The 26,929-nt window shown below is 36.1% G+C and overlaps 1 protein-coding gene across 11 annotated transcripts in view; it reads left to right on the plus strand.

Moving 5' to 3' along the window:
- The window catches only part of GATAD2A (GATA zinc finger domain containing 2A), a 234,882-nt gene that overhangs the window by 186,287 nt on the left and 21,666 nt on the right, over positions 1-26,929 (plus strand). For all 11 annotated transcript variants that reach the window (XM_069086918.1, XM_069086917.1, XM_069086915.1 and 8 more), the window contains 2 exons: positions 13,042-13,171; positions 25,214-25,345. In XM_069086918.1, coding sequence (XP_068943019.1) covers positions 13,046-13,171; positions 25,214-25,345 — 258 coding nt within the window. In that variant the 5' untranslated portion in view covers positions 13,042-13,045. The remainder of the gene's footprint in view (positions 1-13,041; positions 13,172-25,213; positions 25,346-26,929) is intronic.

Genomic DNA, 26,929 nt, shown 5'->3' on the forward strand with positions numbered 1-26,929 from the left:
TCTAATATGTATATAAACCTTGATGGTGTTCATAACACTTGATTCTTTTAAATTAAAAAAAAAATTTGGAGGGGGGGAAGGCAGTTGGGGTTAAGTGACTTGCCCCAAGGTCACACAGCTAGTAAGGGTCAAGTATCTGAAGCTGGATTTGAGCTCAGGTTCTCCTGACTCCAGGGCCAGAATGCTATTCACTGCGCCCCCTTAGGTACCCCTATGTTCATATACTTGAAGTAGCCAATACAAAAGACTTTAAAGAGAGACATAAATAATTAGTCATGAATACAGAGAAATGGAGGAAGGGAGGAAGGAAATATCTGAGGAACAGACACAGACCTACCCTCTAAGACTGAAAGCAGAGGAAGGTCTAGGACAGGGTTTCCTGGACATAGGTCTACATATAGAAACCATCCAGGATTTAAGGAGTTAGGATTTGTAGGAGGGAAAGGAATGGTTTTGTTTAATTACATCATACTAATAAAGCCTTTAAGTCTTAAGTGTTTGTACTTCAAGGATCTGTGTTGTGTGTGTACATGTAATATACATATAAATACCTATGCACACATATATGCATACAGAGACAGATTTATTATGATCCAAGGTCATAGATTTTGGACTGTAAGGAACCCTAGAGGCTATCTAGTTCCACCCACTCATTTTACATATAAGAAAAATGAGACCCAGGAAGGTTTACAACTTGCTAAAAGTCACATAAGTAGTGATCCCAATTCTCTTTGTCATTTGAAGCACATCTCAAATGTTATTTCCTCTAAGAGCCTTCTATGATACTGCCAGTTTAAAGTGAGTCTGCTCTCATCTCATTTCACAGCACATTTGTACAAATTTATGTAATTACTTTTGTCACTGCATTCATCTGCATATGTGTCATCTCTCTCTCTGCTATTTTCCATACACCATGATCCCTAGATTTATGGGAAATAATAAATTGTCCTTTACCAGCTGAATCAGTGTATAGTTATCACTAAGTTGTATGTAAAATTGAATTTAGTCAAATTTCTCCCCATTAAATATTTCATCATTCATTAGATTATCCTCAAAAGAATGAGGCAGTATGTGACCATCTTTTAGACATCTTCCAAATTAGGTAGCATCAAACAAACCAGAAAATAAATTGACAAACACTATCCCTCAAAACATTTTTTGGCTAGCTGTCTACTTTCTAAATCAGGTAAGAAGGGGTACTTTTTCATGGAGCACATTTAAAATCACTAAGTGTAACTTAATTTAATTTTGTTATGTTCTAAAAAATAATTTGGGGGCACCTAGGTGGCACAGTGAATAGAGCACCGGCCCTGGAGTCAGGAGAACCTGAGTTCAAATCTGGCCTCAGACACTTAACACAAAAACTAGCCATGTGATCCTGGGCAAGTCACTTAACCCCAATTGCCCTACCCTCCCCCCTCCAAAAAGCAAAAAGTGGGGGGGGGGGAGCGATTAATTTGGTATTCCCAAAAGAGAGGGAAAAGCTAAATTACCAAAATTAAAAAAATAAATAAAATAAAAAATAATTTGCTGGCCCTTTCCACTTTGCCTGTGATATATTTTGTGTTTAAAATACTTAATCCTTACCCCCTCTCAATTCTTGCCCAGCTCAAATGCCACCTCTTCAAATTAATGACAAGAAATGCTAGGGAAGGTGGCCTTGCCATACCAGATCTCAAATTATATTATAAAGCAGCAGTCATCAAAACTACTCTTTACTGGCTAAGAAATAGAGTGGTGGATCAGTGGAATACGTTAGGTACAGAAGACACAGGAGTCAGTGACTATAGTAATCTACTGTTTGATAAACTCAAAAAGACTCCAGCTTCTGGGATAAGAACTCACTATTTGACAAAAACTTCTGGGAAAACTGGAAAATAGTATGGCAGAAACTGGGCATAGACCAATATCTTATACTATATACCAAAATAAAGTCCAAATGGGCACACAATTTAGATAATAAAAGCTGATAATATGTAAGAGAGCGAGGAAAATAGTTTACCTGTCAGATTTATGGAGATCGGAAGAATTTATAACCAAACAAGAGATAGAGAACATTATGAAATGCAAAATGGATCATTTTGATTACATTAAATTGGAAAGTTGGTGGTGGTGAGGTTATTTTTTTTTAACACAAACAAAATCAGTGCAATCAAGATCATTAGGAGGGAAGCAGAAAACTGGGAAAGAATTTTTACAATCAGTGTGTCTGATAAAGGCCTCATTTCTAAAATATATAGAGAACTGAGTTAAATTTATAAGAATACAAGTCAGTTCCCCAGTTGATAAATGGTCAAAGGATATGAACAGGCAGATTTCAGAGGAAAAAAATTAAAGATATCTATAGTCAAATTAAAAAAATGCTCTGAATCACTATTGAGTAGAGAAAGTTGAAACAACTCTTAGGTACCACATCATACCTGTCAGATTTGCTAACATGACAAAACAGGAAAATTATAAATGCTGGGGAACTGTGCCTAAAGGGCTGTAAAAATGTGCATACCTTTTTGAGCTTGCAATACCACTTCCAGTACTGTAATCCAAAGAGATCATTCAAATGGGAGAAGATCCCACATGTGTTATAGCAGCTGTTTTTGTGGTATCAAAGAACTGGAAATTGAGGGGATGCCCATGAATTGGGGAATGACTGAACAAATTGTTGTATATGAATGTAATGGAATACTATTGTGCTATAAGAAATAATGAACAGGCAGACTTCATAAAAACCTGGAAAGATTCTTAAGAACTGATGCTGACTGAGTGGAGCAGAACCAGGAAAACATTACAGCCGCATTGTGCAATGACTAACTTTGATCGACTTGGATCTTCTCAGAAATGCAAGGTTCTAAGACAGCTAGCTCCAAAAGGCTCATGGTGGAAAATGCTATCCACATCCAGAGAAAGAATTACAGAGTCTGAATGCAGATCAAAGCATACTATTTGCTCTCTCTTTTTTGTCTTGTTTCTTTTTTCTCGTGGTTGATTCCATTCATTATAATTTTTCTTTGCAACGTGACTGATGTGAAAATATGTCTAATATGAATGAATATGTAGAGCCTATATCAGTTTGCATGCCATCTTGGGGAAGGGAGTGGGAGAAAATTTGGAACTCAAAATCTTATGGAAGTGAATGTTATAAACTAAAAATAAATTTTAAAAATACTTAATTACAAATACTTTCATTGTAATCATCTTGTGATGATTGTACTTGTTCAAGTACTATTATTCAGAAATCATTTTTCACATAGAGTGGAAGTGATTTGCTCAATCTTGTCTCAGCATTGTTTTCTTCTTGCTATATAATACAACAAAGCATTCACAGATGGACAGTTTTAGATCAGAATACCTGAAGAGACCTAAACAAAGGACTTAGCATCAAAATGAACAGTTGTGTTAAACATAGATTGATTAGTTAACCAGTCTTTAGGTGCATTGAGCTTCCATTTACATATGTCTTGACCTTCCTCCAAGACTTCACAAATCCCAGGCAACTATTAATCACCCTTGTATGTTATCCAACAGGTTATTTGGTCAAATTTCACCTTCCTCCCAATAAAGACTAAAATTTAAGATTTTCTTTTACCAGCAGAAAACACAAAGTTTACATACATAAGCCTGTCAAAGTTGATGGCATTTGTCTTCCAGTGGTTACTCTCCCCTTCCCCGGGAAAAGTTCACTTAACTCACAATACTGGCAAAACAGTTGAGCCATTTGACGATGTCAAGAAGTTGGGTGGTGAAAAACTTCTTTTGTGGGTCTAGTAGGTATGGCTGCCAGTGAGGGGGGCTATGTCATGAAGGTAGGAGCTGTAGCACAAGCTGAGGCAATTTGCCAGGTTGTATTTTTCATATTTGTTGCTCTTTTAGATGGTGACTGGGTAGAATTGAACTGGGCAAGGGGGGGGGGGGGGAGGCCAGTAGTCTAGGAAGATATTGCTATAAGCTTTCTTATTTTCCCATGCTTATTTGTTGGTTATCAGTGAGATAGTATTAGTAATAATAGACATGGATGATTCCTTTGCCACAAGGGTTGCCCTCCTTGATAATAGCTTTTGATAGGCTGGAAACAAGGACCAGTGGTCATTGTAGCCAACTCCTAAGTGTTTTGCTTTGATTGAACCAGGTAGTTTGACTTGGTTGTTGGCCTAGTGATGAGCAGCTGTGGTATAGTGAAAGTACTAGTTCTGATTTTGACTCTGGAAGCTATTGATGGTTTGACCATGAGGAACTTATTTCTGTAGATCTGACTTGCCTCATCTGTGCCATCAACCTGGTTGTCTCTAAGGTTTCTTCAAGCTCCACATTCTGTGATCTGAGTACTGAAATCCCATCCAACATTGTATGCTATGTTATGAGATTCTTTCCATCTCTTAACAGGTTAGGTTCTAAAGCTTTGACAGTCTGTGTCCTATGACTTCTAACTTTCATGTGCTATGTTTTATTTTTTTTTTAATAAAATGACTTATCTTGACATTATACTTGGCTTAAATCATACCATTATATACCATGTGACTTTGAATAGACTGATACCAAGAGAACATACAACTTGTAGTGGAAATTATTTTTTGATGGATGTACATGTCCTAAAGAAACAGTTTTTTATTCTTTAGGTCTCTGGTCAGCCAAAATATTTTGTTAGCACATTCTTCCATTCTCATTTTTCTAGATGTAGGCTTTTTGTAAAGTGCCTTCATAACAGAGGAAGAGTTTTATTAATCAGTAAAAATAGCACTGCTCTTTGAATACCAGCATCATTGGGATGCTCTAGAATTTTGAAGCATCTTCTCTAAAACAGCTGCTGCTCCTTCCTCCTCCTCTTCCTTTCAAAAGAATAATTTTTTTCCCTGCTGTATTTCAAGTCATGTGTGGTTTTTGATTGAACAATTCAGGTCCCTTTTTTCTAAATAAGTTATAAAGGTGTGGTTAATCCAGTACGTTGCTACTGTTCTGGGGCTACTCCTTTAACTTAGGCTTTCTCCATTTTCTTATACTATCTGAACCCTACCTCATTTCACAAAATGAAGGCTGTGTGCCACAGGCTGGTTATAACTGGTCGTTGCCATGGTTTTCAAGTTAGAAGGAACAGTTAAAGAAGGTTCACATGACCAGAGAGACAAAATGCCTTTGTCATGTGACTTGATGGCTCAGTTAACAGAAAGGAAGTTAGCTTTTTTGGTAGCTCTTAGGATGTTGTGTGATAATTGATAGGAAGTTAATGCCACTCCTGCTAGACATATTTATTGACATATTCTTATATAGATATGTTTTCTGAGGTTCCTATGTTTAAAACTTTCATTGAAGTGTAATAGTCTTCTCCATTTACCCATGTCTTGAACTTGTTTGACAAACCTGATTTCTGAAATGGAAATGTCACACACCCTTTTGAATGTGACACTTGATGTAGAATTGTGGTTTTTATTTATTGGCATGTCATATTTAAAATGGTAATAGAAAAAAAGATAGTACTCATGTCAATAGAATAATGTTTTATTTATTTATTTGATGTTTACAGCTACTCTGAAAAAAAAAAAAGCTGTAGGCCTTCTAAAAGAGTGCTGAATTGAAAGTGAGGAAATGGGTTCAGGTCTCAACTGCACCATTTGCTATTACCTTGAACTATTTAAATTCTCTCTGAGCTACCACTTCCTCATCTGTGAAACGATGGAGTTAGACTAGATGACTAGTTATCTTTGAACTATATGACATTCCATGTTTTAATTCCCTTCCAACCCTGACATCTGTGATTCCATGAATATGGTGATTTTTTTTTTCAACTTTGAAGTGAGATTTTACCGGAGCCTAATCATAAACTCAAGAGAAGTCTGTATGCCAGAGCATTATGTTAAGAACTCTATGTAAATTAATAACCCAAAAACTGAATTTGTAGCTTATAACCTGTACTGAATTCTGTCAACAAAACATAATGACCTCCTCATCCACATTCATATCAATAAATTGAGTTTGCCCCTTGAAATTTTTCTTTGTAAATATATAGAATATCTAATAAAAAGATGAAGTTCTAAAATTGTTCGTTTTCTTGAAAATCAGCTGAAGTAGTACCGGCTCCCATTTCTAATGTTAGCCTCTTGAAAACACTCGGCAAAGTCAGTAAAAATTCTTATTACGATAGAAGGACATTTTCTCTTCTAAATTCTTGTCTGCAGCTATGGGGGAAAAATCTTTTCAGAAATTAATTTTATTAATAAAAGTCAGACTCAAGATTGGGATTTTAGTCAATTCCACTTTTTGTTTTTGTTTAATGTCCCAGGATCAAAAACCAAAAGTTCTAGTAAGATGAGTATTCCATGAGTCAATGCTCCGGTTATTGCTGTACAGTCCAATCATAGATTCAGAATGTTCAGAAGCCCAGTGTCACTTCTGCTAATAACAGAATGTATGACCTTGAACAAGTTCTTTCTACTAACTGTACCTTTGTTTCTTCATCTGTAAAATGAGACCATTGGACTAGATTTTTTTTAAGTTCTCTGAACTTGATCATTCTTTGTTCTAAAGCCCCTTCCATCCCTATTGTTCAGTAAACATAGTTCCTTATCTTCTAGGGCATTAGGACAAATGAATGATGTTTCAAAGTGTGACACATTTTAATGGAAAGGTAAAAAGAATTTTATTTGGAGGAGTAAAAGGTTTTACTCTTAGGTTGAAGGGTTTATTTTGTTGACTTACTGCGCCACCTAGAGGAATCCATAATACAACTATCTGTACTCTTGGAATTCATGTAAAATTAGTGACCCCAATTAACCATTTTAGCCTCAACCTATACTCTTTTTCAGTGAAATATGATAAAACGTGTATCTTGTTCAAATAAAGACTAGGAACATATTTGCTTCTCTTGATGCCATGTTTTCAGTGTATTTTAGATGTTAACAAAGTTATAAGTCATAAAACTGAATTTGCAGCTTTGTTCTTTCCATATTGTTTGTGAGAAATGAAATTGTTAATGAATGATAATGATTGGTCACAACTTCAACAGTTTCTTTTTTCCTAAATGCTTTGTATTTATTTTTTTAAATAATTTTTATTCATACCTTGTTTCTTAATTGGCATAGTTATCCCAGGTATTCTTCCTCCTCCCTCTACCACAGAATTATCCTATATGACAAATAGCACTTTTTAGAGAGGAAAAAAAATCAGCACAACTGATTGATTCAATGTGTGACATCTGTGGACCTCTCACCTCTATGATGGGGTAGGTTGCAGTGTCTTCCCATCTCTCTTCATTCAAGTTCCTCCTGATTATAATTTTGTTACATTTACTTGAGATTTTTTTTGGTCATTCTTTCCATTTACATTGTTGTTTGTTACTGTGTGTATTGTTTTCTTGATTCTGCATACTTCACTCTGCATTAGTTCAGATAGCTGTTTTCATGCTTCTCTTTATTCATCACTATTTCACCAATGTGATATCTGCAGCAACTGCTTATGAATATGCAGACGTATTCCCAGGTTTGAATTGCAAGATATAATAAACTCTCTTCCTTGAAGACTAAACCAAGATGTTTATTCAAACAACAGTAGGCCAAATCCATCATAGTAACAAAGAAGTCTATACACATTGCCAACATAGGGAACACAAACATCCCCAAGCCTTCCCTCAGTTAGGCCTCCCCCCAAAACAAGTTCCCCCAGGCAAAAACCCTCCCTCTCTTACTCTTGCTAGCTGTTCTTCTCTGCCTGCCTGCTCCCTGTCTCTCCCAGCTTTCTGTCACTCTTAACTTCCTGCCCCACCCGTTCAGCAAGCTCCTCCCACCATGGAATCCATGTGGTCATATAGACCTATTAAGGGACAGGAAAGACTTTCAAATTCCCTTTCCATTACAGTCACACACATCATTTCTTACAGCACATTAATACTACATTATATCCACGTATCATAATTTGTTTAGCCATTCATCAATTGATGGGCATCTACTTTTTTTCTAATTCTTAGCCATGAGAAAAGGTGATGCTATAAATATTTTGGAGTGTATGGGGACTTTTCTTCTTAGCAACAGCTTCCATACTACAGTGTAAGCCCAACAGTGGAGTTTCTGGTTCAAAGAGTATGGACATTTTAGTCACTTTATTTGTATAATTCCAGATAGCTTTCTAAAATGGTTGTGCTATTTCACAATTTCACCAACAGTGTATTAGTGTGCCTATTTTTCCACAACTCCTCCAACATTGACTTTTGCTGTGTTTTGTTATTTTTGCTGATTTGCAAGATGTGGGGTAAAACCTGAGTTGTTTTGATTTTCTTTTCTTTTATTATTGGTGATTTGGAGCATTTTTTGATGGGATTGTGAATAATACTTTGCAGTTCTTTTGAGAACTGTTTATATTTTTTGACCATTTGGAGAATGGCTATTACTTAGGTGGTGTGTGCGGTTGCATGCCTGTGTGTGTGTGTGTGTGTGTGTGTGTGTGTGTGTGAAGGGCAGCTAAGTGTCACTGGGGCCTAGAGTAAAAAAGATTATCATACACTTGCTGTGTGACCCTGGGCAAGTCACCTAACCCTTTTGCCAAGAAAACCCCAAATAGGGTCATGGAGAGTCGGACATTATTAAAACAACTGACCAACTACAATTATGTGTATAAATAGTTTATATATCTTAGATAGAAAACCCTTATCAGAAAATTTTTATCTTTTTTTTTCCCCCTTTAGCTACTTACCTTCTTTTATGCTAGATATATTAATGTTGTCTGTGCAGAAGCTTTTTAGTTTCAAGTAACCTTGTTTATCCATTTTGTCTTTTATAATTCTCTTTCCTCTTGTTTAATTAAAAACATGTCCTGCTTATAACTAAGAGAAGCATATGATCTGTTTCTCTTCTAATTTGTTTATAGTGTTATCTTTAATTTTAAGGTCAGAACATATTTAGAATGTTTTCTGGAATATTTTAGAATGTATTCTGGAATATTTGGTATTACAGGTCTTAGCTTGATTTCTGCCAGACTACTTTCTAGTTTTCCCAGCAGTTTTTTATCAGATAAAAGAGTTTTTCCCTAAGTAATTTATGATTTTCACTTTATCAGAAACTAGATTATTGAGATATTGTGTCTGATACTTTGTGTTTCACACTATGTATGGTGCTATAAGGGATATTTAAGTAGAAAGATAGGAAATAGTGTTTAAAAGTTTGTAAAGAGCTTTATCTCATTTGACCATCACAACAACCATAGATGCATTTTATTATTCCCATATTCCCAGATGAGAAAACTTAAAACTAGGAGTTTAAGTGTCTTGCCTCAGGCCTCAGCTGATAAAAGTAAGGAATTGAATTTACTTCCTGACTCCAAGTAGGCTCCTCTTAACCATAAATCTATCTCTTCCCTGTTCCCTAAGCCTGGTGATCTCTATATGAACTCTTATATTCATATGTTCTGTATTATTTTCTTATGTTCATATATTGTGCATTATAATTAACACACAATATTAAATGTTTGTTATATAGTTCTTGCAAATTATATGTATGTAGTATGGAGGGAGCTAGGTGACTCTTCTCTTTCTCCCCTTGCCCTATTAATGTGCCTTGCCAGAACTTAGCCTTTGCTTATTCCAAACTGTGATCTCATCCTCTCCTATTCATCAATACAGAGCTGAAGGAAATCATGGATACGTTATAAATTCATTTTATCCAACTTCAAGTGAGCCCTCATTGTAGCAAGGCAATCTTTTCTTCCTCCCTAAGTGCCAGGCATTGTGTTAGGCACAAGTGATACAAGTACAAAGAATGAAAGAGCCCCTAAAGAACATCCTAATAGAGGACAACTGCAAACAAAAATATATACAGCATAAAGTCGATCGGTAAAATATGTGTGTGAATTTGTATGTAATTGTTAAATACCATATTGGTTTGGGAGGAAAAAGAGGGTACTAGTTGAGAGATTAGGAAAAGCTTCATGTAGAATATGGTACCTGATTAATCTTAAAAGAAGAGAAGAAATCTTTGAGGCAGAGGTGAGGAGGTGCTGTACTCCAGGCATTGAGTTGAGAATGGCAAGTGCAAGAGTGTAGAGATAAGAAGTGAAGTGTAGTTTCTGAGTAACAGAGAGAAGAAAGCCAGTTTCACTGAATTGAGGGTAGGGTGGGGTGAGAGACAAAAGATGGGATTAGAACCAAAATGTATAGGACTTTAAATGTGAAGCATTAGATTTTATATTTTTATCTGAGGCAAGAGGAAGCCCAAGAGTTGATTGGGTAGAGGAGTAATCTGATCAGATCAGTAAACTGATCAGTTTTAAATAAAATTACTTTGACAACAATGTATAGGTTGCATTGGAGTAATAAGAAACTTGGGGCAGAGAAACCAATTAAGAGGTTATTGCAGTAACCTAGAAAAATGGTAAAGAAGGTCTAAACTCATGTGGTGGCTATGTAAGTAGAAGGGAGAAAAGAAGGGGTCAGGATGTGAGAGATGTCGTGAAGATGGAAATAACAAGATTTGGCAACGTGTTTGGATGTGTGGCATGAAGATAGAGAGTGAGGAGTCAGGATTACCAAGCTGGGAGACTGGAATGATGGTGGTGCCTTTGATAGAAATAGGGACATTAGAAAGAGAAGGTTTAGGATAAAGATAATAATTTCATTTATAGATATATCAAGTTTAAGATGTCTCCTGGACATCCATTCTGAAATGCCCATTAGGCAATTGTTCATGTGAACCTGAAGCTTGGGGGAAGTGTAGGACTGGTTATTGATAGGGGAGTTAACCTGCATAATGAAAATAGTTAAACCCATGGGAGTAGGGAGAGAGAGATTTATTAAGTCTTCACTATGTACCAGACACTGTGCTAAGTACTAGGAATAAAAAGTTGTTTGTTTGTTTGTTTTAAGTCCTTGTTCCTAAGTAACTTGCAGTCTAATGGAGACAACATGCCAACATCCATAGACAAAGGAAATATGCAGGATAAATTAGAGAAAGGAGAGAGCTCAAGTTGAATGCTTTCAGTTTTCTCAGTAAGGAAATGATATACTCTAGTTGAGACAGAGGAAGAATTATGGAGGACTTGAAGAGAGAAGAGTTTTGAAATAGCTTCTGTGGGGAAGGAGAGAATTAGGAAGGAATAAAAGGAATGCCTTGCGCTAAAGAGGCTGGTCAACATACATTTGTATCAATTATCATGCCAGCTTGCTGTGTTCAGCTGCTTCAGAGTAAGAAAGGTCAGGGAGGTGAATGGTTGGAATAATTCAGGGGTGAGGTTTGACAAGAGAAGAACAGTGATAGTATGATAGTAGAAGGGGATACGGATTCAAGCTAGGTACTAAATTTGAGAAAATTTATTGTGGTACATGTCAGGTAGTTACCATTATTTGAGTTGGGTAGAATGTCCTGGACAACCTCCTTCCGTGGACCTCATTCCTAATAGATGGCTTCCTCTCCCAAAGCAGTCTTTCAGGAAAACTTCAACCATGCATCTTCACTCCTTTATCTACTTCAAAGTCTCCTTTCCAACTGCCTTGCCCATTTGTATACCCTTTCCCTGATACTCTCTGGCCGCTTGGGGTGGTTATTCTCAAGTTCCTGAACTTCAAACCATGGTCAAATCAGTTCTGCCATGATCTTTTGAATGGGTGATGTATGGATACCCTGTACTTCCAGGAACTCAGATCTTTAGCGTTTAGGGTCTTTCTGGACCAAAGGGACCCTCCCTGACCACTACTGTCTTAATGTGTATAGTTTTCCCCAGTAGAATATAAGTTCCTTGAGGGATGCAACTATCTTTGGTTTGTTTTTATATATATCCCAAGATTTTAGCCCAGTGTAAGCACTTAATAAGCATTTCTTCATTCATTTTTAATTCATTCTCTAAAGCTCAGATTCCTCTCTTAACTAGCCACTTAAAACCTCTTGCAGGCTGGTGGTTCCATCTTACTTTTTTTTTTCTCTTTAAAAATTTTTCTTTTTCATTCTGAAACTAAGAATTATCATCAGATCTTAGCTTCTGCAGGATGCCTTTCCAGGTTCCTACTAAACAAAATCCTTGTAACAAATATTAATAGTTGTCTCATTCTGCAAAAGGTGACATCAGAAGATTTTGGGGGGCTCTGTCACAGCCTGCATCAACTCTACCCCACCCTAACCTAGTTTTTGACCTTATCTTCATATGTTTCCTTCTCAGGTACTCTGCTATAAAACCAGACTTTTCTATCACCATATTATGTTTCCCACTTTCCTGCCTCTGTGGCCCTGGAATACCTTATTCAGACATCTCCATCTCTTCTGTTAACATCTTGTCCTTCATTGTCTAGCTCAAATACTACCCCTTCCCTGTTGGCGTCTATGATTTTTTTCTCCATGTTCTGTCTCTTTGATACTCTTCTTCTGCACTTAACACAGCAATGTCCTGGCAAATGGTCAACATTTAGCTCTCTGGAAGGAAAATGTATGCTCAAGACACATTTTTAAATTTAATCTGCTTTATTAACATTTTCTTCATTATTTAAATCTAGATAGTAAGCAAAACAATAAATCAAGCCCTGCCTTTTATCATCTACAATTTTCAAGGTGTAAATGCTCAACACTAAAAATTTAACAATTGAGAGCCAGTTCAAGTGGATTCCAGCACATTCCTGACATAAACACATAATACCCTTGAACCACTAATATGTTTTAAAAGTGTCTAGATTTAATCATCTCTACTAGAGTATAAGCTCCTAGTTGGTAAAAACTAGGAAGAAAGTGGAAGTCACAGGATCTTTAGGGCTGAAAGGGACGTTCAGAATCATCTAGTTTGACTTCCTCATTTTACAGATGAAGAACATGAGGCCTAGAAAGGGAAAGTAACTTGACATGGTCTCATAGATTTGAACTGAGATTCGAATCCAGATCTTTTGATTCCAAATCCAGTATTCTTTCTACTATATCTAGGCTAGTGTTCCTGCCTTGTTTTAATTTCTGGTTTTCACATGAAGTTGTCAATAAGTTTATCCTGAGGACTGGAAAGAAAATTATTTTAGGAAAGTTTTAGTGCCTCAGGCATATTGTTGTGGGGAAGTAGAATGTTTTAAGTAGAATGACCTATTTTCTCTTTACTTTTCAGTGACATGAAGCCAGAGAAGAGAGTTCCTTCACCTGATATTATAGTATTATCAGACAATGAACCTTCAAGCCCTAGAATGAATGGCTTAACAAAAATACCACTAAAGGAGACCAACACAGAAGCTCTCATGGTGAGTTTGACCTTCTAATATCTTCTCTAGTTCTAACTGTTGAAAGATATCAGAACACAGAGCCTAATTATTTTGATGACGTTAAGGTGGAACTTGGAGTCACATAGTTCAAGAACTGTTTTCAAAACTTGATTTCACTTGGTCATGAATATATCACATTTGACAATTTGGAGTGCCTTTGGTGCCAGCATTAAGGATCTCTTGAATTGTGTGTAAAAGTCCATTTTCCTCTAAAAAGAGATACACACAGCTCAGGTTTACAGGGAACTAGATGTAATCTAAAATAAAAAGTATATTAAGGACACATGAAAGTTTTTGACAACCATTCTGGTTCTTTTTGTCATATTTTGTAATAGGTAATAACTGACATATAGCACTCTAAAGTTTATGAAACATATAACAAATACTATCTCCTTTAATCCTCACAACAACCTTGTAAGTGTTGTTGTTATACCCATTTTACAATTGAGGAAACTGAGACTGAGAGAGGTTTAGTGATTTGTCCAGGATCACAGCTCCTAAATGAAGCCGGAAACCTAGTAAGTCACTTCTTCAAAGACTACACACTAATCTGAATGGCTCCAAAATGTTGGAACTTGTGCTCTTATCTTAGGGTAAGCAGGACCCTAGGTACCTTTGAATACACTAGTCATGGATAAACTACATTAAGACTGCTCATAGGGATTCGTAAAATTCCTTTGATGCTCAGCTATTGTACTTACGGAGTTATCTGTCGTTCTGAATCAATTTTTTTGTTAATCCACCTCACCTCAGGAAAGGGCCTAATCTGACTAGACTGCTTAAAGTCGACAAGCATTTACTAAGGACTTACTATGTACTAGACACCATGCTGAGCACCAAGAATATAACAAAAGGCAAAAAACAGCTTCTGCCCTTACTGGGCTCACAACCTGATTTGAGGAAACACCATGCATTTAACTATGTATAAGTTATATAAGGATATACTTGTGAGAATTCCAGCTATGGGGAACAGCCAATGAGAATATAGAATATGGAATATCATATTCAAGCAACAGCAAGGAGGCCAGAGACACTATAAGAGATGATCAGAGAAATAAGAAATAAGAGAACTGGAAAGGTAGGAAGGGGCTTTTAAAAAACCAGAGGATTTTATATTTTATCCTAAAAGTATAGGGATCTGCTGGAATTTATTGAATGGGGAAGTGACTTGGTCAGACCTGCATTTTAGGGATATCACTTTTATAGCTAAAGGGAGGATGGACTAGAGTAGGACTGTTGGAATAGTCCATGTGTGAAATGATAAAAGCCTCCGTCTGTATGGTGGCAGTGTCAGAGGAGAGAAGGGGGTATAGATGAGAGATATTATAAAGAGACAGTATGACTCAGCAACAAACAGAATATAGAGTTGGGAGGGCTTGGGAAAGGACAGAGGAGAATCAAGACAGAATATGGAGTTGGGAGGGCCTGGGAAAAGACAGAGAAGAATCAAGAATGACATCTAGGTTGTGAATATTTAACACAGTGCCTGGCATATAGTAGGTGCTTAACAAGTGTTTATTGATTGATAACTCAGATGCTGGTGGTACCCTCAACAGAAATAAGAAAGTTAGGAAGAAGGGAGGACTTGGGAGGAAAGATGAGTTTCATTTGGGGCATATTGAGTTTTTAAGATGTCTGTAGGACATTCAGTTTGAAATGTCCAGTAGGTAGTTGAAGATATAAGACTGGAGGTCCCAGAGACGTTAGGATTAGCTATGACAATCACCTGCATAGATATGATAATTGAATCTGTGGGAACTGATGAGATCTCCAAGGGAAATACTCTGGAGAGAAAAGAGGACCTGGGACAGAACCTGAAGGACTTCCATAGTTAACAGGCAAGACGTAGATGAAGATCCAGCAAAAGAAACTGAAAAGGCATGTTCAGACAATTAAGAAAAGAACTAAGAGAGGGGACAATGCAGGAAAACCTAAAAAATAGAGAATATCAAGAAGAAAAAAAGGGTGATTAACAGTGTCAAAGACTACACAGATCAAAAAGAATGAGAATTAAGGAAAGGTCATTAAACTTGTCTATTAAGTGATCATTGGTGACTTTGGAGAGTATTACAGTTCCAGTTGAATAATGAGACTAGAAACTGGACTGCAAAGGGTTAAGAAGAGAGTGAGAGGAAATGAAGTAGGGGCACCAATTGTAGGTGACTGTCTCAAAGATTTTAACTGAAAAAAAGGAGGTGATATATAGGATGATAGTTACCAGGGATGGATGGAATAAGTGTCCATTTTTTGAGAATGGGGATATATGGGCATGTTTGTAGGTAGCAGGAAAGCAGCAGCAGTAGGCAGAGATTGAAGATTAGTGAGAATAGCTATGATAGAGAGGGGCAAACCACTAGAGAAGATGAGACAGAATGGGATTACTTGTACATTGAGAGGGTTTTCCTTGACAAGGAGAAGAGTCTCCTCTTCATGGAAAATGGGGGAAGAAGTTATTAGAGGAAGGAATCTGAGTTAGACGTGATGGGGAGGAGAGAGCTCTTTCAGATGGCCTACTGGATAATATGTGGAGGGAAGTAGTAATCGGAAAGAAAGGTAGGAAGGAGCCCAGTCAAGAAAACTTTAAAAGTCAAACACATGATTTTATTTTTTCATTCTGGAGGTAGTAGGGAACTACTAGAGTTTACTAAAAAAGGGAGGGGAAGTGATAGGGTCAGATATGTGTTTTAGGAAGATTTCTTTGATGGCTGAGAGGAAAAGAGATATGAGGAAGGGAGACAGCCAGCAGGTTTCTGCATTTGTCTCTTGTTATCTTTTCAACATTAGTACTTTGAAAAATATAAGATGGTCATTGAATTCCCTGTGTGTTCACATTGGTATCATCAGTCATCTATCCTTTTTTTATTTTCTATTAAGAATCATTTGGGCCTTAAGGCTTTCATTCTTAAGATTTCCCCCCATCTTTCTTGGGTCAACTTCAGTGAAAAATTATAGACCACATGATATCATCCACTCTCATTTTTCTCAATACTCTCTAAAATTTGTTCACCTGAATCCTAGGTTATATGTCAGATTATGCCTTGCCTTCCTCTCCACTTCTCTTACAAAATGTAACTGCCACTTCTCTTTTAGCTCTGTAACTGGTTTCTCCTCATCACTTCCTCTACCATTTAAAAATATGAAATTGGGGTGGCCAGGTAGCACAGTGAGTAAGAGCACCGGCTGCAGTGTCAGGATGACCTGGAGATCGAATCCTAGGCTCAGACACTTAGCACCCACCCAGAAACACCTGGCCGTGTAACCTTGAGCAAGTTACTTAACCCCAATTGCTTAGGGGTGGCCAGGTGGCTCAGTGAGTAAGAGCACCGGCTCCAGTGTTGGGATGACCTGGAGATCGAATCCTAGGCTCAGACACTCAGCACCACACCCAGAAATAACTGGCCATGTAACCTTGAGCAAGTTACTTATCCCTGATTGCTTTAAAAAAAATTAATAAAAATATGACATTATGAATAGGGTAAGTCAAGAACTTGTCAGTTGCTCTTCTCTCCAGATGACTGGATAATTAAAGTTTCTGTCATCACTACTACTTTTACTACATACCACATTTATTAGCTCCTACTAGATTTTTATGTTTACTAAATTTTTTTCTCCTTTTTTTTCCCCTTGTGTCTGGATAACTTATAGTATACTATCAGGATAGTCTCCCTTCTGTTTTTATCTCCATTGATTCTCATTCAAATGCTCTTTTTTGTGCTTTTGTCTTCTAACTAATCTATTTTAAGTATCTATTTTCGTAGATTATCCAATAAAATAAAATTGTATTCTTGGGGTATATGACCACACACACACAGTCTTATTATGTTTTATTTCTTTTGATTTTACATCATCTTCATTCTCATGTATATTTCCATCCTTTTCTCCACCTAGTGAGCCTGTCACTGAAAAAGATACACATACACCCCATTTTTCATCCACAGCCCCCCATTGCAAAAAGAGAAGTGTAGCTTCTTAACTCTGAATTCAAGCTATATCACTGTAATTATGAAATGTATGCTTAATGTATAAGTACTATTCTATTCTTTTTATCTCTACTGTTCTATTTTTAAACATTTTACTTTTTAAAATATTTTAAATGTTGAGCAAAATATTTAATATAATTATATACACAATTTCTATTTTGTGTTTATATATTATATATGTAGTTAATATTTCTATAAATTTTTATGTTTAATTTGTATAATTAAATAAAATATTAAAATATTCTGAATTTTGCAAACATAACAACTTTCACATACAAAGAAGACAAAAACTGAATCTCTACTGTATATAGTTTGGCCCTTTTTTCTGTAAAGCATACAATAAATTCAGCATATTGTTCCACAAAGCTCTCCCACTTAACCTATGTTTTTTTTCTGAACATTCTATTTTCCCCTGTACCTTTAAAAAATAAAAATTTTCATTGACACTCTTATCACTTCCTATTTCTTAATAGAGAGGTAATAGCTTAGAGGTATGGAATAAGACATTTTCAGACAAAACCAGTGAATGTATTTGTTTTTCCTGACTATTGATTACAAAGAAAACGTTTTGCTTTGCTTTTGTTTTCATTTTTAAATTTTAGATGAAATGGGGGGGGCAGGGAATGTAGTGGTAGGGACGAGAAAAAAAATGATAAGAGATGTGGTAAGCATGAATTTTGTGGAATTATGGTGGGGAATAATATTAATCAGAGTCAAGTCCTTCAAATGTTTTTCTTAATTTTTTTAAACAAAATATACTCCTACATAGCTATATTTTAATTATGAGACCTCTCTCATTGAGATTTAGTGATAATATATGAGATTAGACTTATATTGTTACAGTAAGAATTGCAGTCCATCTTGTTTCTTACCCATATTTTGTATATTTGTATATAGATGTTTATTCACTACTGAAGTCTAAGGTCCTAGATTTTTATCACTGTCTCTGTACTTGGATATTATTTCCAATGATCTAATATTTTTCCTATGCTATATTTTTCAGATCTGGCTTGGGAGGTAAATGTGAGCATTTTTTCTTCTTGCCTTTTTTCTTTAGTTTTTCATTCATTTTAGACTTAAATACAAAACAAAACCATTTCCGTGTACACAGCACAAAGGATTCCATATAAAACCATTTATTTCCATTTCAGACTGTTTACTTAAAACAACACATTGTTTTCAAAAGTACTCAGTTTTTCTGTGCTTCCTTCTAAGTTTTCTTTTGTTCTCTACTATGCACTTTTATTTTTTTTTTCTCCCTCCCCCCCTAATGGCATGAGGAGGGTATGGGGAAGAGGATGCTACAATTAAACACAGATACATACATATGGCCATACTATAAATGCTTCTATTTATCAGTTCTTTCTCTGGAAATAGATAGTATCTTCCTTCATAGGTCCTTTGTAGTTGATTTGAGTATTTATGATACTCCAGATGAATTATTCATTCACATTGTTCTTAGGACAATATTTCTGTTAGTATGGGCAACATATTCTTGGTACTAGTCATTTTACTTTTCATTGATTCATACAAGTCTTTCCACGTTTTTCTAAAACGAACCAGCTCATCATTTCTTTTTCTTTTTTCTTTTTTTAAAGCAATCGGGGTTAAGTAACTTGCTCAAGGTTATACGGCCAGTTATTTTTGTGTGTGTGTGGTGCTGAGTATCTGAGGCCGGAACTGATTCCAGATCTCCCGACTCTGGGGCCAGTGCTCTTACTCACTGCGCCACCTGGCCGCCCATTAGCTCATCATTTCTTGTAGCACAGTAGTATTCCATCACAACTTGTTAGCCCTTCCCCAACTGAAGGGCATTTATTGTTTTAGCCAATCTATAAAATAATATCTCAAAGTTGTTTTAACTTACATATATCTAATCAGTAATGATTTAGAGCATTTTTCTGTGATTATATATAGTTTTGGTTTCTTCATTGAAAAACTTCCTGTTCATATTCTTTGACTGTCAATTAGGGATTATTATGATTTGACAAAGTGTTTATATTTGTGTGTGTATGACTATATCTGAGAGTCTGTCTATAAAATTTTTTCCTCAAGTTTCTGCTTTCCTTCTAATCTTTACTACATTGGTTTTATTTGTACAAACTCTTTTTAATTTAATGTAATCAAAATTACTCAGTTTATACCTTACAATACTTTCTGTCTCTTGTGTATTCTCTTGTGTAATTGTTCTCCTATCCATAAGTCCTATAGGTAATATGTTCTTTTTTTTTCTTCTTTGTGATATCTCCCTTTATTATATGTAGGTCATGTATCCATTTTGACCTTGTCTTGGTAGACGGTTTAAGATACTGATCAATGCCCAGTTTCTGCCAGACTGTTTTCCTGCTTTCCTAATGATTTTTTTACCAAATGATGAATTTTTATCCCCAAAACTTAAATACTTTCCTTTGTCAGATACGATTACTGTAATCACTTACTGCTGTGGGCTGTATGTCTACTCTTGTTTCACTGATCTCCCTTTCTGTTTCTTAGTACCAAATAGTTTTGATAATTACTACTTTATAATATAGCTTAAGATCTGGTACTGCTAAAATCCCCCTCCTTTATATTTTTTATTAGTTTCCTTGAAATTCTGGACCTTTTGTTCTTCCAATTAAATTTTGTTGTTATTTTCTCTAACTTAGTAAAATAATTTTTTGGTAATTTAATTGGGATGGCATTAAGTAAATAGATAAAATTGTCAGTTTTATTAGGTTGGCTTTGCCTACCCATGAATAATTAGTATTTCTCCAGTTATTTAAATCTGACTTTATTTGTGTAAAAAGTGTCTTATAATGTTTATGTAGTTCCTGGGTCCCTTCTGCCAGGTATACTCCCAGGATTTTTATACTGTTTACAGTTATTTAAAATGGGGTATCTGTTACTATCTCTTGCAAGGATTTGTTGGTGACATTAAAAATGCTAATTATTTATGTGGATTTATTTTATATCCTGCTATTTTGCTAAAATTATTTATTGTTTCAACTAACTTTTTAGTTGAATTTTTAAGATTTTCCAAATATATCATTATATGATCTGCAAAAAGACGATATTTATTACCTCTTTTCCCATTCTTATTCCTTCTGTTTCTTTTTCCTTTATTGCTGTTGCTAACATTTCTAAAACAATATTGAATAATGTTGGTGACACAATATAGTTTCCATTTCTTTTTTAATTAAATCTGTTTTTGCTTTAACTTTGAGATCATGATTGCTACCTGTTTCCTTTTATCAGCTGAAGCATAATCAATTCTACTCCAACCCTTTATTTTAAGTCTCACTGTATCTCTCATTTTAAATTTGTGTTTCTTATAAACAACATATTGTTGGATTCTGATTTTTAATTCTGCTATCCATTTCTGTTTTATGGGTGAGTTCACTCCATTCACACTCAAAGGTATAATTACTGGCTATATATTTCCTTCCATCCAATTTTTCCTCACTATTCATCCTTATATCCCTATTTACCCTATCCCCTCCTCATGTATCTAATTTACTTCTAACCACTGCCTTGCTCTCCTGTTCCTTAATCTACCTAGGCCTCTAAAAGTCCCTTATCCTTTACCCCCATCCTCCAATAATCCTACTGTTATCCTATCTTCTTGCCCTGATATTTCTTTATCAATTTAAAAACTTATATGCCCTTCTAAATGTATATATTGTTATTCCCTTTTTAACCCAGTTACAAGATTTCAGCACTAACCAGCCCTTTACCCCCACCTGCTTTTACTGTACCAGTTCTTCCATTCATGCCTCATTTGTAAAATTACTCCGTTTTACCTCTTCCTACCTAATTTTATATTTTTAGGCCCTTTCTATCGTATTCAATTCAACCCTAAGCTTTCTACCAATGTATAATCTTTCAACTACCCAAGTAATGATAATCTTAATTAAAAGTACAGTAAGAGTACAGATAAAATTTTCCCATATAAGAAGTAAGCAGTTCGACTTAATGAGTCCCTTATAATTGGTCTTTAATGTTTACCTTATGTTTCTCCTTGATGTTATGTATCAAATTTTCGGTTGAGTTCTGGAGTTTTTGTCACAAATCTCTTAAAGTATTTCAGTTCAGTTTGTTAAATATCTATTTTTTAAAATTTAGGATTATACTCTACTTAGTTGGATAAATTATTCTTGGTTGTAATCCAGGCTTCTTTGCTTTACAAAATATAATGTTCCAAGCCCTTCAGTCTTTTAATGTAGAAGTTGCTAGATCTTTTGTTATCCTGATTGTAGCTCTACAGTGTTTAAATTTTTTTTCTTGTTATTTGTAGTATTTTCGCCTAAACTTGGCTATAAAATTCTTGTAAGTTTTCATCTTGGAATCTCTTTCAGATGGTAATCAGTGGATTTTTTTCTATTTCAATTTTACTCTCAATCTGGTACTTGAGGGCAGTTTTCCTTAATGATTTCTTGTATATCATATCTAGGGTCTTTAATCATAACTTTCAGGTAGTTCTGCAATTCTTTTATTTTCTCTTCTCAATCTCTTCTCCAGATCAATTTTTTTTCCTGAGATATTTTACATTCTCTATTGAGAATATTTTTTCATCCTTTTGGGGTTTTTTTATATTTATTATTATTTTCTTGCTGTCTTATAATATCGTTACTTTCCCCCTGTCCAATTACAGTTTTTAAGGAATTATTTTCTTCCTTAAATTCTTGGATCTCATTTCCAATTGATTGACTTTCTGTAATTTTCATGATTTCTTGGATTGCTTTTATTTTTCCCCCCCCTAATTTTCCCTTGGCCTCTCTCATTCGATTTTAAAAGTCCTTTTTAAGCTTTTCCAAGAATTCTTTTTGGGCTTGTGATCATTTGGCATTTTTCTTTGAAGTAGGAGTCGTTTGTTTTTTGTTTTTTTGTAAAGCTTCACTATCTTTTTCTGAGTATAAACCCAAATCTTCTCTGTCCCCATAGAAGCTATATATGGTCTGAGTTCTTTCTCCTTTGCTTACTCATTGTTATTATCATTATAATTTTTAGGAGTTTATTATTATAATCAAGTTCTAGTGCAGAGCAGGGATGATACCTCAGGCTTCAGGTTTTACTTAATTGTTTTTTAAGCTCTGTCTGGAAGCTGGACCTGTGACACTTCTCTCCACCCCTAAACTAAGGACTAGAGCCCCCATCCAGGGAAATCACTGCAAATGCTCTTGCTCCATGTGGGCTGGGAACTTCAGCTCACCCCTCTGACCTGTAACAAAAACCAGACATTCTGTTCTCCAGCCAGTGTCCTCAGACAGTAGGGTCCCCACACCTCTGCTGCTGCCCTCACTGGGCATGTGCTTGCTCCTCCTTGCCTACAGCCCCAACAGAGTCTGGTCTGGTCAGTGAATCTTTGCCTGGTGTCCAGCAACTGGGGAGGTGTAATGGGAATGTAAATTTGGAAGATCTTCCCTGCTCCTAGGCTAAAATGCACCTGAAGCCTGGGGAGGGAGGCTTGTTTTTCAGTAGATACTTCTTGATTGGCCTGTGAGTCAATAAGGTTGTTACATTCTCTGAGCCAGGAGAAGGCTATATAAGCCCTGATGTGTAGCTTTGTTTTGGGACTCACTTTGAGAAGTGTTCTGTGATTTGATCTGAATTCTGGGAAGCCGTTGTTGAGAGTCCCCCGGCTTTGAAAAACCCAGATGTGGAAACCCAGATGTTGACTGGGTATGGATGTAATGGTTGGACAGTTTGGAAAGCTGTCTACTTGATCTGTTAATGTCTTGATAATTCTGTCTGTATATTTTGAAGTTTGGAGTGCTGACCTTTTTCCCCTGAACAAGGTAAACGATATATGTCTGACTGATTAAAGTAAGCTTGTTAACCCATTTTGAGTTGCTTTCCTTTAACAAAGCAGATCCAAGAACCTGTATTGGCGGCAAACCCTGAGGATGCGCTTGGGGTGCTTGCTGCTACAGGAGGATCCTTCAGTCTTCCCCCTGTTCAGCTGTCTTGCTCCCTTTTCTGCTTCAGAGGCAGCCACCTGCCCTAGGGCTTTTTGTTTGTTGATTCAGCAGAGTGCCTGGAGGTGTTTGCATTTCAATTGGGCCAGGCCTCCTCACCTGGAGGTTTGGTTTTTCTGAGGTCCTCTTAAGTTGTCTGGAGGACAACTACTTTACCCCTAACTATTAATTATTTCTGTAGTTCACAATTCTCTTTGAGGCAATATTTTTATTATGTTTGTGGGAGAATTTTGTTGAGCCCAGTATTTCCCATTTTACTCTGCCATCTTTCCATAATCTTCTGGAATAGATTGTCACCAGACCTCCTTGGCTATGCTTTATTTATGACCTAGAACCAAAGTGACTTAAAGAAGGACTTTTCTCCTTTTATTTATCAGATACTTCTTCCAAACATAACACTGTTGCCTCCTTTTTTACAGGAGAAATCCAGGATGATCCAGATTAATTTTTTTTATAGAATTGATAGATAGATATATATATATATATATATGTATAAGTAAAATCTTCCTGACTTAATGTGCCGTGCTTTCTTCCCTCAACCTCTTTCCAGAACCTATCTGAGACTGCTAGACTGTGGAAGACCCATGTCACCCTTGCTTCATAACTATATATCCTACCTGTGTGAGAAGGCAGTATACAACTCTCTCTTTCTTGTGGTGATACAGAAGACCACTAGATTTTATCAACTGACTTACCAGTCCTACAGGCCTTACCATCTACCCTACCTCTATGTCCTGAAATCCCCCTGTCATCTAGCCTATTTTTATTACCCTAAGGACTACTGGGCCTTGACATCCAGTCCATTGCCTTTTGAGAGCAGACACTGTCACTTTTTCTGTTTCTGTCCCCAGAGCTTACCATGATACCTGGCATACACAGTAAGCGCTTAATAAATGGTGGGTTCTTTTCATTCTTTCATTCATTGTCTGCTGCTTTCTTTTTGTTTTTAGCTGGGATTCTTCTTAGTAAATGATTAAACCAGTAAAGTACTGGTTTCTTTGGAAAGCCATTCCCAAAACAGTAAGCCAGCAGTGTCTAAGAAAAATGATAAATGGGATTTAGGCTCAGTAGTGAAAGCCACAGCAAAGTAAAGGATGAAGAGGTAGGGATTTTACCCAGTTAGTTCTCAGCATCATAGTCAGCCACTGATATTCTGCATTGGCTTCATAGTCCTTTTCTTACTGTTCAGCTAGGACAGCAGCATCAGTGTCAACAGCAGTAATAGCACTAAGCATCCACCCTGTGAGCTGACCTATCTTTTTCCAGTGGCATGCCAGATCTACTCTTTTCTCTCCTTTCTCATAGTACTGGATGAGAGAGGAACCTTTTTGTGGTCTTATGGCTTACAAGGGATTGTCTAGAGGGAACCAGAAGCCTCTCTGCCAGTTAATGCCATCTACTTGTTATGTAACTATCTGTGTTGGTGTTTTTTTTCTCTGCTTTATGAGAATTAACAACCATGTCTTACTTGTATGTTGTATTTTCCCCACTGCTGCACATAGTGTTCTCTACACAGTTGATGTTTAATAAATATTTGTTGAATGAATTAGTGAATAAAGAATGAAGTGAGGAAGAACCCTATACTTATATACTTAATTAAAGCTAGAGAAGCTAACATTGAGTCCTACTCCAGTATTTATTACTCATGTGATGTTGGGTAAGTGACTTTTAGAGCCTCAGTTCCCTCCTTTGTAAAATGGAAATAGTAGTACTTATACTGACAACTTTTTGTTCTGAGGGCAGGAGTCTTTGTAAATTGTAAATCATAAGAGAAATATGAGCAGCTGCTGTCTTTATTTTTTTTTTTTGGCCTTTTTGGAGAGCAGTTGGGGTTGAGTAACTTGCCCAAGGTTACACGGCTAGGTTTTTTTTGTGCGTGTGTGTGGATGTTAAGTGTCTGAGGCCTAAACGGAACTTGGGTCCTCCTGACTCCAGGGCCGGTGCTTTACTCACTGCACCATCTAGCCACCCCTGTCATTGTTTTTCAAACCCTACAAAGCAGAGCCTTCCAGACTAACACTCTTTAAATTTTTTGTTTTCTCAAATTGTCTCCTTTTATTCACTTATTCCATCATTTATTCTTGCAGAAAAGCAGCCCAGAAGAACGCGAGAGAATGATCAAACAACTTAAAGAAGAGTTACGATTAGAAGAAGCAAAACTTGTTTTGTTGAAAAAACTAAGACAGAGTCAAATACAAAAAGAAGGCACTACCCAGAAGGTATGTACTTTTTCTGGGATATCTGAGATGAATTGTTCTGATTTAGGATGAGTCTCTGAGGTTGGTGATTCCAACTATCTCATTTTGCACACTACCTTAAGACACTTATCCATGTACAGAATCCCACTTTAAAAAAAAAAACAACAACCTGGGGCGGCTAGGTGGCGCAGTGAGTAAAGTGCCAGCCCCAGAGGCTGGAGGCCCCGTTCTGTTCTCAGACACTTAACACCCACACACACAAAAACTAGCCATGTAACCTTGGGCAAATTACTTAACCCCAATTGCCCTCCAAAAGGTGCAAAACAACAGCAACAACAACAAAACAAACAATCTGATGTGCCTTTTTTTGTTGTTTTAAGGAGAAAGGAAATTTATTTTTCTAGGGCTATGTAGGCTGGTAGAAGGAAGGGGAATTAATTTAATGAAAGAGGCGTATAAGTTTCATAATGGCTTGTATATAAGCAAGACAACCTCTAATTGGTGTTGTTTTTCATTATATATTTAAGTTTTTCTTTAAGAGAGATCTCATTGTAGGGATTTGCCATGTTTTCTGAATTTAATTAAAAATTCATTTCAATATATGGGATTTCCTTTAGAGCAGAATATTTAAAATAGGGCTTTTGTGGTACTGAAAACTTGAAAACATTCCTTCAGATTAAAAAGAAATTTAATACCTATTAAAACTTAAAACTGCACTAAGACTTTTGGGACTATGTCTATACACACACACATATTTCAGGAAAGACTTCCTATTTCCTGTCTTATAATAGATCTACAATAATAGTTTGACAACTCTACAAATTCTGTTAACTTAGACGTATGTGCCTTTAAGCATTTTTTCATTTTCTTATTGGTGTATTTCTCTTTCCAATCTTATCTGGGTCTTGTCTGAACTTAGGCATGTTCAACATGATAGTAGTATGTGTGTGAAATAAATATTTTCACATTCCTAAATCTTTAGCAGATGCCCTTTTTTAGAAAGATAATCAGTATTTGTTAGATACATTGCTCAGTGTATAAATCACTCTTGCTTACTATAATGTCTACTTTTCTCATTTTACCTTTTCATAAGAGCAGATAATTTTTAGAATTGAAAGGGACCATGAAAGAATAAGCATTCTTCACTGCAAATGCAGCCTCTCTGTATTCCTTAGTAGGGAGTTTTCATGGGTTTGCCATAGTTTTAAAAGGTCATAAAGTAATGACAAAGCTCTGTTGATAAGGCTCTCTAGCTTCAACCTTGGGCCTATTAAAGGGCTTTGAGGTTGGAGATGGGGTCCCCTTTGGAAAAATTTCCATCTTGTGAAATCTCTCAGTTGTCTTTTGTTTTATTTTAGTAGATATCTTTATAAACTAGAAAGGTAACTATATCCTAGAAAATGGTTATTGATACACTATATAAAGGCTTATTTCTTCAAGGTGAGGGGAAAGGAAAAAACATTTTACTTCACTGATTTGTGATTTTGTTTTGGGACTTTCTACTTAGCATTCTTCCATCTTGTCTTCTGAAACTACTTATAAATATTTGGTGCAGGCCATTATCACCTGCTAAAGAAGGAGGAGTACCTATGCTGATCTTGGCCA

This window comes from Petaurus breviceps, unplaced genomic scaffold, assembly GCF_028583685.1.
Source record: "Petaurus breviceps papuanus isolate PSGF00001 unplaced genomic scaffold, PetGlider_PUasm1.0 180, whole genome shotgun sequence".
Taxonomy (NCBI): domain Eukaryota; kingdom Metazoa; phylum Chordata; class Mammalia; order Diprotodontia; family Petauridae; genus Petaurus; species Petaurus breviceps.